Source organism: Brassica napus, chromosome C9, assembly GCF_020379485.1.
Source record: "Brassica napus cultivar Da-Ae chromosome C9, Da-Ae, whole genome shotgun sequence".
NCBI classification, from domain to species: Eukaryota; Viridiplantae; Streptophyta; class Magnoliopsida; order Brassicales; family Brassicaceae; genus Brassica; species Brassica napus.
Window position 1 is genome coordinate 35360891 of NC_063452.1, and position 15218 is coordinate 35376108.

Below are 15218 nucleotides of genomic sequence, written 5' to 3' on the forward strand. Positions count from 1 at the left end.
TGGCTAAAACCATTATGGCTTTATTCATAAGGATTCCAATTAAAAGAATTCGAACGGGACTTGGAGGCGGCAATCTTCAAGGCTCGCTTCACAAAGAATTCTTGGATATAGGTCAAAAAGAAGTGAACAGGGCTTGGTTGCAATCGCCATTAAGTCTTGATTCATGGAAGTCTGTCCAATCTTGGTCACTAATCTTGCAATAATAGCAAATTTTTGACTCAAGAGAGAAATTAGAGAGAGAGAAATTAGGAACTAACTTTTATCTGCAGTTCCAGATACTTGTCTGAAAATCCTTGCATCAAGTGATCTATACTTCCAAGGTAAAGCCTGCACTTTTATATTTATGCTAAGAAATGAGGTTAGTAGAGGGGAATGTCAGACAGGATTTGCTGAGTTGTAGACTAGTTGAATTTGGTTGCTAAGCTAGGATATTGCATAATGTGCTTTTGTGATTAGGACTTTTTAGATGTGGATTGCAATATTGTAGATGTGATGATTTCTATGTTTTAAATTTGTATGTCCCTGCTTTTTTCAAACCTCTTTCAGAGAGACTGCCTGTTTGTTTTACTTGAGGACAAGCAAAAGGGTAAGTATGGGGGAGTTGATATACCATGGATTTGACCCATTTTCATCCATGGTATATTAAGTGTTTTACTATCTATATATTATATATTCTATCCTATTAGGTATGTTTTCATGTTCGGGAGTATCTTGGAGTAAAGTGATGATTATGGAGCATTTAGGAGGTTAAAAGAGATTTCATCCGAGCTGGCCATTAGAGGTCGAAATGCAGAAGAAGCAATCGATCGATGCACATCCAGTGCCGTCAATCGATACAGAAGATAAGCCTCGACAATTGAAGATTATGATCGATTGATGTACATCCTGTACCATCGATCGATGTCGAGATGCGAAACACACGACTTGGTTCCAGCCGACTTTAAACCCAAGGCTTCACCAAATTACAAGATTACCCCTGACGAGTTTTTAACCTAATAGTTATATACTTGCCTAAGTGTTAGGAGGTAAGAAGAGCTTTCACCATCATTGTATTCTTACTTTCAGCAAGAGAGAGAGAGAGTTTTTAGGAGAGAAGATAATAGAGAGATTTGTGATTGGAACTCCATTGATTCATCTATTCTATTCTATGCAGTTTTTATCTATATTTTGTGTCATGAATTGCTTAGCTATGTCTGAGTAGTTTACTTGTTAGATTCAGGGTTCAAATAGGTTGGAGGGATTAGCCCCAACTATAGAATTGCTTAGTTGTGATATTCATTGATTGATTGTTCTTAATGCTTGTTCTAGCCTTGCTAACTAGAATATTGAACCTAGGAATTTGCATGTGTCAAGCATCCTTGATCATCCTGTCCTGAATCAAATCTGTCATGCTAGGACTGCTAGAGAGAGCTAACCGCTGATCTAGGAGACTGGTGAGCATTATCAACCTGCGCCTAGGGCTTAACTAGAAGCTATCAATCAATATCATCATCTGACAATCGATCGATATTGTGAAAGGTGTATCGATCGATATCCCTATAGGATCATCGATCGACACTTTCTTGTGATCAAAAGGCAACAGTTGAGATCCAAGATCTAATTAGTTACCCAGTGAAACATTGCTATCGCTGATCACTGTGATTAAGGAGTTGAGCTCTAATATATCATGTATGCAACTGTTAGGCATCTATAGGATTATAATCTCCAACACCTGAATAGAAACCCTGCATCTAATACCTTCCAATAAAGTTACACCCCCAATCATCTTGTTAGTAAAGCAATAGACTTGCTCAATTAGGATTGCTATTTACTTTTAAACCCATAGAACAACAAACACCTAGAATTAATAACCTAACTAGATTTAATAGGTTCCCTAGCTCCTTGTGGATTCGATCCCTAAGTACTGCAAGTGAACCTCTTATTTGAGAGAGTAATTCACTCCTTAGGGTAATTTGAGTGGTATCAATGAAGTAACATAGTAGCGTGATGTTGTGGAGACAACGTGAAACGTACGAACATGGTGGCGGATCACGTGGAGGCAGCGTGATGTGGCGTGACCACGTGAAGGTGTGGAACTCATGGAGAAAGCGTGATGTGGTGAGTTCTCACACGACGACATGAGAGGCGTGGAGACAGCGTGATGTGGCATTTGTCTCATGTTGGCACCGTCAGGGTTTATCCTCGTTCCATGATGTTTGATATTGCTTAACTAGATGATCTAGGTAGAGCTTTTGTTATGTTGTGTGGTGAATGTCGGGTGATGATTTCGGGGCTCCTGGAGCTTTCCTCACTGAGCTTTTGTCAAAATGCTCACTCCTCCTTATTCCTTTTCATTTCAGGTTTGACTCATGTTGGTGGGTTTTTTTTGGTGAAAGACGTCATGGGATCCTAAAGACACATTGTTTCGACCTTAAGCCTGGAGACAAGTGTCATGATGTCACCGACCATTTTAGCTACGCTGGGTCGGGGTGTCACAAGTGGTATCAGAGCCCAGGAAAGACTCTCTAGTCCTAACCTAGAAGGTCAGTCTGACTCAAACCAATATGAATTGAACTAGTTCCTAATCTCTTACTTAATGGTTGAGTTCTCCCTAGCTCCGTACGGAATTCGAGGCGAATTACTAGTTAAGTGGGGGAGAGTTGTCACCTCCCGGTTCTTCCAAACCGGAATGGTTTTGTTTTATTTTTAATTGTAAACTTGATTTAAATCAAAGCCCATTAGCTTTTGTGCTTCTTTTCTGGCCCGTGTAGTAAACCCTAGGGTTTCCTCTTCTTTTCCTCTAAAAATGAGTCTTCCCCTTTTCTTCTCTTTCATTTAGAAACTAGAGCGAAGCCCTGTAGAGTTCCAGAGAGATTTGAAAACTCTAGCCGTCATGGTTTCTCTTTTTCTCTTCTATCTCGTTCTATCGTGGACGACCTCTTTCTTCTCTTTTGTCTCTTGCATCTCTCTTTCTCCTCGTCATTTTCTGTATCTGGAGCCAAGCCGTTGGAGATCCCCGATGAACCGATCCAATCCTATGTCCAGATCTCTCCTTGTCTTCTTTCTAAATCTGGTCACTGGTGAGGTAAGGAACCCTAGTGTCATTTTCTTCTTTTCCTTTCTATTCCTCCTCTTAGATCTCTTATCCCGGGTCTTTGGTGGTAGCACCTACACATTTATTTGTAGATTTGGTTCGTGGAAAGCCATAAGCTTCAGATCTGGTTCTACTCTCTTTTCCATTCTTAGATCTAAGGCCAAGGTGAGGACTGATGTGATCTCTTCCTTCTTTCTTTCGTTATCGTTTCATAGTAGGAGTTTCTAGCTAAACCATTCATACCTACGTGTTATCTATAAGCATACACATAGTTGTTTGATAAATGAACTATGTCATATATATATCCCTATATACTGTATTGAATTGTGTGAACACCTAGCTCTATTCACAGGTTGCTAAATGAATATGGTTGAATGATGTTTGAGGATTGTATGTAATGATTGTATTGATTATGGTTATGGTATATGTGGGTGAAGTATATTAGTTAGATAAAGGCATAAGGCCTATGTGTGCCGGTGTAACGTGGTGGAATGACATATATATGTCTCGGGCGTTACATCGTTTCTTGTTGGGTCATGTGGCAATCGCGAGTTGGCATGATTCATCGCCGGAGCGGGCATGCGGCGTGCATGTAAGTGAAGTAACGTAGTAGCGTGATGTCGTGGAGGCAACGTGAAACGTATGAACATGGTGGCGGGTCACGTGGAGAAAGCATGATGTGGCGTGATCGCGTGAAGGTGTGGAACTCACGGAGACAGCGTGATGTGGTGAGTTCTCACACGACGACATGAGAGGCGTGGTGACAGCGCGATGTGGCGTTAGTCTCATGTTGGCACCATCAGGGCTTGTCCTCGTTCCGTGTTGTTTGATATTGCTTTACTGGATGTTCTAGGTAGAGCTTTTGTTATGTTGTGTGGTGAATGTCGGGTGATGATTTTGGGGATCCTGGAGCTTCCCTCACTGAGCTTTTGTCGAAATGCTCACCCCTCCTTCTTCCTTTTCATTTCAGGTTCGACTCATGTTGGTGGTTTTTTTTTGTCAAAGACGTCCTGGGATCCTAAAGACACATTGTTTCGGCCTTGTGGCTGGAGACAAGTGTCATGATATCGCCGACCATTTCAGCTACGTTGGGTCGGGGTGTCACATGTATAGTGTCAATGGTGAAGGCGGAGGTTCTTCTTCGCGTTAAAGAGAGGTTCTCGAATCATCTTCACCTCGGATTAGTACCTTGCAAAATTTGTATGCACCATTTCCTAGGATCATAGAAACAGCAATGAACACCTGAAGAAGAGAAAGAAACAATTGTTACATCAAAAGCTGCGTATAGAAAAGTGAGCAATTGGAGTATTTTTAATTAAAGAGATTGTTTGATTCCCTCTAGTTTTACCCAAAACAATGAAGTTTAATGAAATCAAATCGTGTTAAAAAAAGAGTATTTTTAATTAATAGCTGCGATTGTTGTAAAGAACAAACAAAAACAGTATGAGTAGCTGCTTTATATGACTAACCCATCACTGCATAATAAAGGGATGACATAGAATGTCACATAACTCTTGTGAAGAAGATCAGAGCGGGTTATGAAATGTTTGAGAGCTCAATAGTTCACCTTCACTTTAGATTGTTAAAAGTTAGATCATTGTGATCTGATGCCAATGGATTATGCCAGCACCTTCAGTTTAGATTGTTCTGTCTCAAATTCCTTCTAAAGATAATCTTGAGCTGAACTTCACATGCGTGGATTGCATATTTTAAATTTATTCATTTTTTATTTTTATTTTTTATATGAATGATTTTGTTCTATTTTGTATTAAATTATATTTTAAAAATTTAGGTCTTATTTTACATCTAGGTTAATTGGTATTTTTATATATTTAAATTGTTACTATGTAGATAAATAATGTTAAATTATTATTTAAGGTCAGTGTAGGAAAGAATTTTTGTTATTTTAAACATAGTTACAGAATGTGTGGTTAGTTTTCTTGACGTTAAATATTAATTTTTTTAAAAGAAAAAATGGATGTCTCCTTTTTTCACGCTGAAATTATTTCTCTTATTTAATGAAAGAAACTCGAATGAACCGACACAAAGCCCAAATGATTATGGAAGTCCAAAGCCAGCGAAGTGCAACGACTTCCCAGAGACAAAGCCATCATAAAGAAAACATAAAGAGATTACAAGAAATTCCATAAGATCCTTTTAGAACAATAGGATCATACCAAAGTTGAAGAGCTCAAACGCTATTTAACGGCCATTTATTTCAATTCTTTAGCACCAAAACCACATACATCTAAAACCACCTGTTCCACTCGCACCTTCCCTTAGCTTTGTCGCGTGTTTCAGCCCATCCTTCTCTTAATCAGGGCAGTCCAATGCGTAGTTGTTATCATATCGGATACCGACTTCTCCTATAGACTCGACTATCCATTCCTCCTAGGTGAAACAGAAAGGAGTTCCCATTCCCAGCAAAATCTCGCATGTAGGAATTGTGTGTTTATCCACACGGATGATATGCGGACCCCTAATCTGGATCATGTGGTCAAAAACTTTTCATGAGTCGCTACAGCCAAGTTCCAGTATGTATTATGAGCTAAGTTAATCGGAGTGTCTGTGTTCTCTGCAGCTGCACCATGTCAAGTCTTATGATCATTGCTGAGGTAAGAGTGTTTGTCGCCGTGACATAACAGCGCCAGAAGATGTAAGACAAATCATAAGAAAAATATATTTTCCGCAATGTTAATCCCATAGATTCGGTCTTAAATATTCTTCTGAAAGATAGTGACCATTGTTAGTTGCAAATTAGTTATGAAACTGTGACATGATACAGAGTATCAATTTACGACTATAAAGGTGACTAATTATGAGTCACTAATTAGTAATAATAATAAATGTGACTGTATTTTTTTTTTTAAACTGGTTTTAACTGTGAATGTACTTTTTACAACATTTTTCGTTTATTACTAATGTATCGATGTAACAAATTTACATTACTATTTGACTGTTTTATGCTATCATAAATTGTAACATAATAGTTACAACAATATGTCATAGTTAAGATACAACCACATTACATTTAAAAAAATAAAAATAATAATAATGGGTTATTAGAAATTAGGTTAGCGTTCATTACGAAGATCATTAGTTAAAAGGAGAACTAGTGCTAATGATTTATGCTTTTATCAAATATACTTGTTATTTTTTCTGTAAGCTACTTTTATTTTATAAATTTTGATCATGAAATCCTATATTCGTGCTGTTTTTGCTGTTCTTTTTTTATTTTTAAAGATATCCCTTGTTTGAGTTGGAAGAAGAAACAAAATCATAAATTCAATAAGATGGATGATCTAAGCTTAACAACTAACTTAAAAAAAAAAATAAAGAACTGACTATATGGTTCATTTTTATCTCTAATGATGAACTTCCATCATATATCTCAATCGTATTTGGTTCTCAGATTAAGTATTTAATCCTTTCGTGAATTTACCAAAAGATTAAAATATAGGATTCTCGAAACGTGACCTTTTTGTAAGTTGGGCCAGCGAAGCCCATTTTCCTTTTCTATTCCTTTTCTGCCAAAAACCTGTGTATATAAATATGTAAACATCTTCCTCAACCTAGAACCCAATACCTAGCCTTCAATGATTGAGAGCATGCGAGGTACCGTTCTCGTCCTTTCTTTTCCTCTTCCCCTTCATATATTTTTCTCGTTATCTCATATCCCTACTTTTTCTCATGATTTCGTTGGTCTCATACCTAAGGGAGATATTTGCTTTCTTTATTAACAGTTACCACTGAGCAACGTTCCCGTAAAGAAGATTTAGTGTGCCACGAACCTAGAGGAGCGGAGATATATGGTGAACCCTAGACATTTCTTGCACAGGAAGCAACCGAGATCCCTTTCTGATCCAATCTGCCTTCGCGGACATGCGACCCGCTGTCAATCTGCTTCACTGCTCCGATCCATTCTCCATCTCCGATTGATTGCTACATTCTCTTCTGATATGCTCTGCTCGTCTCAATCCATTCGCAACATCTGATTGAACGCTTCTCTATTTACTTTGTAGTTTATCTTCAGATTATTAATCTTATTATTATATTGGTTTTACAATTTATATGTTTCGTCTAATTAAACCCAGAAAAGCAACAATGAATAACAACAGTGCAATAAACAATGGTTGTAACATTTTTTAGTTACTATTGTTGCACTTAGAGATGAGTTGTGCCAAACATGAGATGAATAATTCTTAACTAATTAAGACTAATTGCTAACAAAAAATTGGTAACGGTTTATACATATTAGATGTGAAACCAGATGCTAAATACGATCGATTCCTAGAGGAATTTTGGTGATAGTGTAAAAGAATTAATACTAAAAAATAGTCGTATAAATTAAGACATGCTAGCTACGAATTATGAATCCTTATTTTGTAACAAATAAGACTAAATTTCCTTCATAATCAGTGACGAGCTTGAGACGTAATAGCAGTTGCATAATCCAACGATTTTGTTACGCTATAATTAGTTGGTAATTGTGATATTCTTATTACTTTTGTATTTGTCACAGCTTGTGATGAAATAGCTACTATGCAAGTTAGTCACAATTTTGTAACGGTTTTTGTTACCAAAGAGATTTATGACGACAGTATTGTAACTGTTTATAAACGGTTACAAATACGTAACAATAATCATATTGTGACTGAATACTTTTTATTGTGACGAAAAATTTTGTAACAATATTCATATTTTCTTGTAGTATACCTGCATGGATGTAGTAGCCTTTGTGATCCATCCTAAGACAATTTTTCCACTTCTTTCCAACGGTAAAGATATGAGATCTGTATGCACAGTCTTGTTCATCTGTGATATAACCACCTGAAAAAGAGTTTGTTATGTTCAGTTTAGTGGACATAAACTCAATGCAACTCTCTCCCAGAAAAAAAACAGATGAATATTGTAACATACGCTGAATTCACTGTTTGAATTTCGCATCAGAGACTCAAGTCACTCAACGCGGATTCCAAGCAAAAATCTGCAGTTCAATAAGACCAACATTCACCTCACTGCCATTTAAAAGATAAGTAACCTGAATAGTTTTTGTTACGTGAATCTTTTTGTTAGTCCTTCTATCTAGGTTCTAAGATCTTTCTGCTCACATAACTAAATCTGGATCAGAGTATCTGCATCACAAACACAAAAAGAGAATAACACAAATCAGAAGACACACTTATAGCCTAAACCACGCAAATTCACAGTCTTGAGCTTACAAATCAAATTCTGGAGCCACGAAGCTACCGAAAACCAAAAGAAACTCAGTCAATGAATAGGTTGTCAAAACAATAAATAAATGAAACAGAAAAAAAAAACCAAAAAGGTCATTTAGATTACCTCATTAACAGTGTCTGCTTGGAATGATCATATATCAAATCATAGGAATAATATACGAATGTGTAACAACAGGAAACCCAAAAGAGTTGTTTTAGTCAATGGCAAACCTTGAGAATTGCATCTTAGGCATATTAATTAGAGCTTTAGGGGTATTGAGGAACTTCTGTTTTGCCAGATCAAACTCGTGACGGATCCATGAGATGTCGTCTTCATTGTAGAAAATTACGACGCTGTAACCGGGAAAGAGGTTTTGGAGTTTGCTTGGAAGCAAGTCTCGACGAAGCTGGTTAGAAATTTATAGATGAGGAGAAAGAGGGGAGGTAGAACAAAACAGTAAATAAGGCATTAAAGAGCACATTTGATTGATGACGAAGAGCTGGGATAATGGAGATTACAGAGAAACCGACCTGTTGAAAACGAAGTGAAGAGTCGGAAAGATGAATAATAGTGATGTGGCAAAATGAAGCTTCATTATTGGTCAATTTTTAAAGTGACGTGTACATCCTCTCCTTTGAGCTTTAAGAACGTTTAGTTGTGTTAGATAATTTTACTCTCATGTGTCATAGTCGTCTTTTTCATTTTAAATTTTTATGTTTTGGTGAATAAAGAACAGACACTTATTTATAAAGAAGAGATGTTTTAATAACGAATATTATCTTTATTTCAATAATATTACATTTCTGGTTGCAATAATATTATAACATATTTATTTATATGAGAAAATGCATTTTGAACTCAATAAATGTCACATTTTATATTCTTCAGAAGTTGATGTCCATTTACAATTATATATCGTATTTAAATACGATATTTACACTTGTGAATTTCATATTCTCCCAAACCACCGGATACAACTTATTGTTTTATCAGAGTAGAATTTTGCTCCTGCTATAAAAGTGAATATTAATTTTCTATTCTTACTTTTAATTGTGTTTAATATATGTTGTAATTGATAGTAGGATTTCATTTGTTGTGAAAGTACATTTATATATTTTTTGATTAACACTTCTAACCATTCGATTAATTGTAGGTATATAAATTTCTTATGTATCACATAAAAATGCTTGTCAAGCTACCACTTTCGACTGCTTGTTTTATGTGTTTATGGTTCAGCTTTTTGCGGATACATGTCGTTATTGAATGTTTTACTTGTAGATTAACATTAATTTGTTGTTATTGTATGTAATTGTTTTGTGGGAATGATTGATACAACCACTACAAGAAATAAGGGTATTGGTAGCAGTTCACGGTAGCACGAATTCACGAACTGCTACCAAAAGTGGTTAAATCCGATATCCACCTTTTGCGTAGCGTAACTACCTCGCTAGCGATAAATTTCATTAACCCGGGAAAAAAAATGAATAAAAATACAATAATAGCCGTAAAGTGTTGTCGGTGCAAAAGACTTAGGTAAAATTTTTTACCTTTTCCGCCTCTCCTGCACATAGAAACCATCGACGGTCTGGTTAAAAAAAACGAAACCATCGACGGTCGACGCAAGCAAAGATTGGTCATGTTGTCGCCGGCGGTCAAATTCCAGGTGAAACCAAGTTTCGAGTTTGTCTGTATGAACCCTAGATTGATTTTTTAGATTTATCTGATTTCTGTGATGAATTCTTTTTGATTTGTTTCAGCTTTTACAATTTTGATTTAACTGAAGTACCTTAGTATTTGAGCACACGAAGATTAGGAGGAGACAAGTCAGGTTAGAGCTAATCAGATATGTATCGTATTTGATATCGTGAGGAGATCAGTTAGATTCTTTTGGGGGCGAACACGATTTGATTTGTGGTTCTTGTCTGTTCTTTTTTGCTTTGCAGGTTTGAGCTTTTGATTGTTCCTTTCTGGAGTGAAGTCGAGTTGAAATCCAAAGGTTCTTATCGAGGTGATTCTTTTTCAGCCAAATAGAAGTTGTGTCCTGTTGGTGTTTTTTACTGTCTTGAGTTTTAGTATCTGATTGATTGACGATTGAATAGTTGATTGTTTATTGCTGCTTATGTGAATGGCAATGTGTTTGTTTGGTGTTTGACATAATCTTATGGCTTTGTTTTATTTTGTTGGTTTATCGGTTAGAAACTTAGAACATAAAATGGTCGAAAAGTCATGGGTTCATCTAAACAGGTAAGGAAAAATAATATATATTGTAGGTAATGATTTTTTGTGTGATTAAGAGAGTTTAAACTATGATTTCATGTATCTAAACCGAAGAGCTGATCTTGGTTATGAGAGAGGTGCGTGGTAATTTGTGAGGTGTGTTTGTGCAGATTTGCCAGAGTCTGAGATGATCATTTGCCCATGTATTGACTGTCGCAACGTAGACCGTCACTCAGACAGTGTTATTGTGGATCATCTAGTAACTAGGGGAATGGATTTGAGTTATAAGATGAGGGAGGATTGGTATCACCATGGAGAAGTAATATCAGGGACTGACAGTAGACGCAATGCAAGTGAGAAGAGGACAGAGATTTTAGGGTTATACCAGGCTGCTGCATTTGTTGATGAAGAGTTTCTTAGGCATGGTGACTTAAGTGAGGTTGCTGAAGGTGAAGATAAGGAAGAAGATGAGTTCCTTTCTAAGCTAGCCGATGCAGAAACACCTCTGTATCCAAGTTGTGCTAACCACAGCAAGCTCTCTGCGATTGTTTCACTTTTTAGGATAAAGACACAGAGTGGTTGGTCTTATAGAAGCTTCGATCTTTTGCTTGAGACTTTACCACAGATGCTACCAGAGGATAATGTCTTGCACACGTCCTTGTACGAAGTGAAGAAGTTTTTGAGATCTTTTGATATGGGTTATGAGAAGATACATGCCTGTGTGAACGACTGTTCTCTATTCAGAAAGGAGTTTCAGAAGCTAGACAAATGTCTGAAATGCAACGCTTCAAGATGGAAGATTAACATGCGCACAGATGATGAGATGAAAGGTATTCCACATAAAGTTCTTAGGTATTTTCCGATAATCCCACGGCTGAAGAGGATGTTCAGGTCAGAGGACATGGCAAAAAGACTTAAGGTGGCATTTTAGTAATAAGAGCACTGATGGAAAAAGCAGACATCTGGTGGATTCTGTTACTTGGGATCAAATGAATGACAGATACCCTTCATTTGCCGCTGAAGAAAGGAATCTTCGGCTTGGGCTGTCCACTAATGGGTTCAATCCTTTTAACATGAAGAATGTGAACTACAGTTAATGGCCTGTTTTGCTTGTAAATTACAACATGTCACCTGAAAAGTGTATGAAGGAGGAGAACATCATGTTGTCGTTGCTGATTCCTGGTCTAACCCAACCTGGAAACAATATTGATGTGTACTTAGAGCCGCTTATAGAGGATCTAAGCCAACTTTGGGAGGAAGGAGAGTAAATGTATGATGCATTCAGCCACACCACTTTCACATTAAGAGCAATGCTTCTCTGGACCATTCAGGATTTTCCGGCATATGGTAATCTTGCAGGCAGCAAAGTAAAGGGTAAACTGGGTTGTCCTGTGTGTGGAGAAAACACAGACAGTATGTGGTTGAGTAACTGCAGGAAACACGTTTATATGTCCCATCGGAAAGGTCTACCTCCCATACATCCTTATCGAGGAAAGAAAGCATGGTTTGATGGGAAAGCTGAGCATGGGAAAATGGCAGGATTCTGAGTGGTCATAACATAAGCCAAATACTCAGGAACTACAAGAATGATTTTCGAAATGTGAAAGTAACTAGAAGGAAGAGGAAGGTTAATGAGTCGGTTGGATCAGACTCCAATACGGATGATGAATCTAGTGATTTAGAGGAAGAGGAAGAAGTAGTTGATGAGGAAGAGCTATCTAGATGGAAGAAACGACCAATCTTTTTCAAGTTGCCTTATTGGGAGGTATGTTTCTAATCTTAAGATATATCAGTTTTTCTGAATTGTGCAGTCACAACCTTTCTTTGACACTCTTATCTGTGTTTGTTTTGTCTAGGATCTACCGGTTAGACACAACTTAGACGTTATGCACGTGGAAAGAAATGTTGCTGCAAGCCTTATAGCTACATTGTTGCATTGTGGAAAATCAAAAGATGGTCTTAACGCTAGAAAAGATCTGGAACTGCTTGGCATTAGGAAGGATTTACATCCTCAACCCCTTGGGAAAAGAACATACCTTCCTCCAGCTCCTTGGTCTTTGTCTAGTAAAGAGAAGAAAGTATTCTGCAAGCGGCTATCAGACTTCAGAGGTCTGGATGGTTATTGCTTAAATATATCAAGGTGTGTGAAGATAGAAGAATCTAAGATATCAGGATTGAAATCACATGATTACCATGTCTTGATGCAACAGGTTCTCCCGGTTGCTATTAGAGGTATCAACTGAGTCTTTAAACTTTGTATCAGTCAAGATTAACAAGTCCTAACTTTATTCTCCAATTCTTTTTTTACAGGAGTATTACCTAAAGGTGTTAGGATAGCTATTGGACGCCTGTGTGATTTCTTCCATCATCTTTGTCAGCGGGTAATTGATATAGAGAAAATTTCAGTAATGGAAACTGAAATCGTGGAAACACTCTGCATGTTTGAGAGGTTTTTTCCTCCAAGTTTCTTCGATATAATGGTGCATTTGGTAGTTCATCTAGGCAGGGAATCTCGGTTATGTGGACCAGTCCATTTCCGTTGGATGTACCCATTTGAGAGGTACATGAAAGTGCTGAAAGATTTTGTAACAAACCTTGCAAGACCAGAGGGTTGTATTGCTGAAGCCTATCTCGCAGAGGAATATGTGAGGTTCTGCAGTCAGTTCTTGAAAAAAACAACAGGTTATGAGGAGAAACCTGATAGAAATACTGAGTTCGAGAGCAGCTCTATTCTTGAAGGTCGTCCAATATCTGCAGGCACTTGTTGTGTCCTTTCTGAGAAGGATAAGAACATTGTACATATTGTTGTGATTCAGAATATGGAAATCGTCGAACCTTATGTGGAGTAATTATTTGAAAGCTAGTTGTTGTTTTTTAGTTAGTTTATAAAGTTGCTAATATTTTGTTTTAATCCATTTCAAGCATGCACCTACAACATCTACAGGACACTAATGAAAGATGTAGACGTGATGCAACAACATTATGGAGAATCCATTCACAGAAATTTGCGTCTTGGTTAAAAAAGCATGTAAGTGTCATAATCTGAGCAACAGTTTAGTTTCCTGGTTTTTGGTTATAGATATCTATTGACACTTAACATATTTTGTTATAGATACCTATTAGCTTAGAGAATCACGAAGACACACAGAAGTGGTTGGCCTACGGTCCTCGTGTTAGCTCTAGGTCTTACACTGGTTACATAATTAATGGTCTGCGGTTTCACACGATTTCAGTTGACAGGCAAAGCCAGAACAGTGGTGTTCTATATGAGGCAACAACTATGTATAGATCTAGTGCAAAAGACACTTCGCAGATGGTTGATTTGGTAACATACTATGGCAGAGTGGTGGAGATTCTGCTTATCGATTACAATACATTCTACATTCCTGTATTTCGCTGTCTATGGGTAAATATAGGTAACGGAGTCAAGGTAGAAGATGGCTTTACACTAGTCAACCTCAACCAAAGTCAAATGGCTTTACACTAGCCAACCTCAACCAAGGTAGAAGATGGCTACTACTGCTGACAAGAAGATGCCGATGATGGACATGCAGATGTTGGTCCAATGCCAGCAGTAGTAGCCATGGATGCTGATGACTTGGTTGATGAATCTAGAAATGCCCGGGCTGACTGTGAAGGAATTTATGTTTGAAAAGGACTCCGATTTTTTTGTTTATATTGGAGAAGTTGGGATATAAGATTATGGGCAGGAATCTGTGAAGCTGATTTTTTGTTTATATTGGAGAAATTGGGATATAAGATTATGGGCAGGAGTCTGTGAAGCTGTTTTTTGTTGAAATTTGTTTTTTTCTAATGAAATTATCTACTTCTGAGTTGCTTTGAGTGTGTTTTCTTAGTGTTGTTTGTTTTTGGTTTCTTACTTTTGAGTTTCTTTGAGACTTAACAACTCTTTTATGTATCAGGTGAACTTAAATGGGGAATCGGAAGAACAAGCGTGTGAAGAAGCCAAGGACACCGAAGAAGAAGCAGACAGATGTAGAAATGGAGGTTGCAGAAGAGCAATTTCTCGAAGATGTAACAAACAGAGAAGTCTCAGATGAAATGGCGGAAGAAGAACAAAATCAAGTGGAGGAAGGACAGCGAAATGGAGGCAGAAGAACTGAATAAAATGGATGAGGGAGAACAGAATCAAATGGAGGAAGAAGCACAGAACGACATGGAGGAAGAAAAACATAATGAAATGGAGGAAGAAGCCGAAGCTCCTGCTGGAGCTGATGAAGTGCAGACTCAGACTGACACAGCTACTGCATCACAGCGTAAAAGACGTCGAGGACCTACGAAGATGAAACACATTGCCAAGGATCCAACTGAGCGGCAACATGTGGACTTCACAGATCTGGGGGATCCTTGTGGTCCAGGTTCAGTATTGTTATCCTCCTACTTGGGTCCCTTAGTACGTGAACATGTTTCGGTGATCATTGATAACTGGAGAAAAGTCAGTGAAGAAATCAAGACTGTGCTCTGGAAATCTATTGAGGTAATTTTAATAAAATTTTACATTTACTATAAATTTTACTTGTATTTGAATGTGTCTAATTCCTGACTACAGATGAGGTTTGACTTTAACGAAGACTTTAAAAAGGCTGTTGTGTTTAAGCAGATGGGATGTTTGTGGAGAGCATCCAAATCACGGCTGGTAACATCTATTAGGCAAGCTCCAACCATTAAAGCTAGGATGAGCCTGCGA

General features: G+C 37.5%; 1 protein-coding gene and 1 long non-coding RNA gene across 2 annotated transcripts; both read left to right on the forward strand.

Moving 5' to 3' along the window:
- The first annotated feature begins 6652 nt into the window (after positions 1–6652).
- Positions 6653–7139, forward strand: LOC111208511. Its single transcript, XR_002660413.2, has 2 exons — positions 6653–6688; positions 6817–7139. It is a non-coding gene; the product is annotated as an uncharacterized LOC111208511 (long non-coding RNA).
- A 4495-nt stretch (positions 7140–11634) lies between these two features.
- On the forward strand, positions 11635–14571 carry LOC106413295. The gene is made up of 6 exons (XM_013854095.1): positions 11635–11774; positions 12050–12275; positions 12367–12742; positions 12821–13305; positions 13623–13916; positions 14434–14571. The coding sequence occupies exons 1-6, from the start codon at positions 11635–11637 to the stop codon at positions 14569–14571; spliced, it is 1659 nt and encodes a 552-aa protein (XP_013709549.1).
- The last annotated feature ends 647 nt before the right edge of the window (positions 14572–15218 follow it).

What these genes read in the sequence shown, in the direction of transcription:
- LOC106413295 (XM_013854095.1), top strand. Translation starts at nt 11,635, where the DNA reads ATGTCACCTGAAAAGTGTATGAAGGAGGAGAACATCATGTTGTCGTTG. An exon ending in TCAAGTTGCCTTATTGGGAG is followed by an intron (nt 12,276 to 12,366) that starts GTATGTTTCTAA and finishes TGTTTTGTCTAG; the next exon opens with GATCTACCGGTTAGACACAA. An exon ending in TCTCCCGGTTGCTATTAGAG is followed by an intron (nt 12,743 to 12,820) that starts GTATCAACTGAG and finishes CTTTTTTTACAG; the next exon opens with GAGTATTACCTAAAGGTGTT.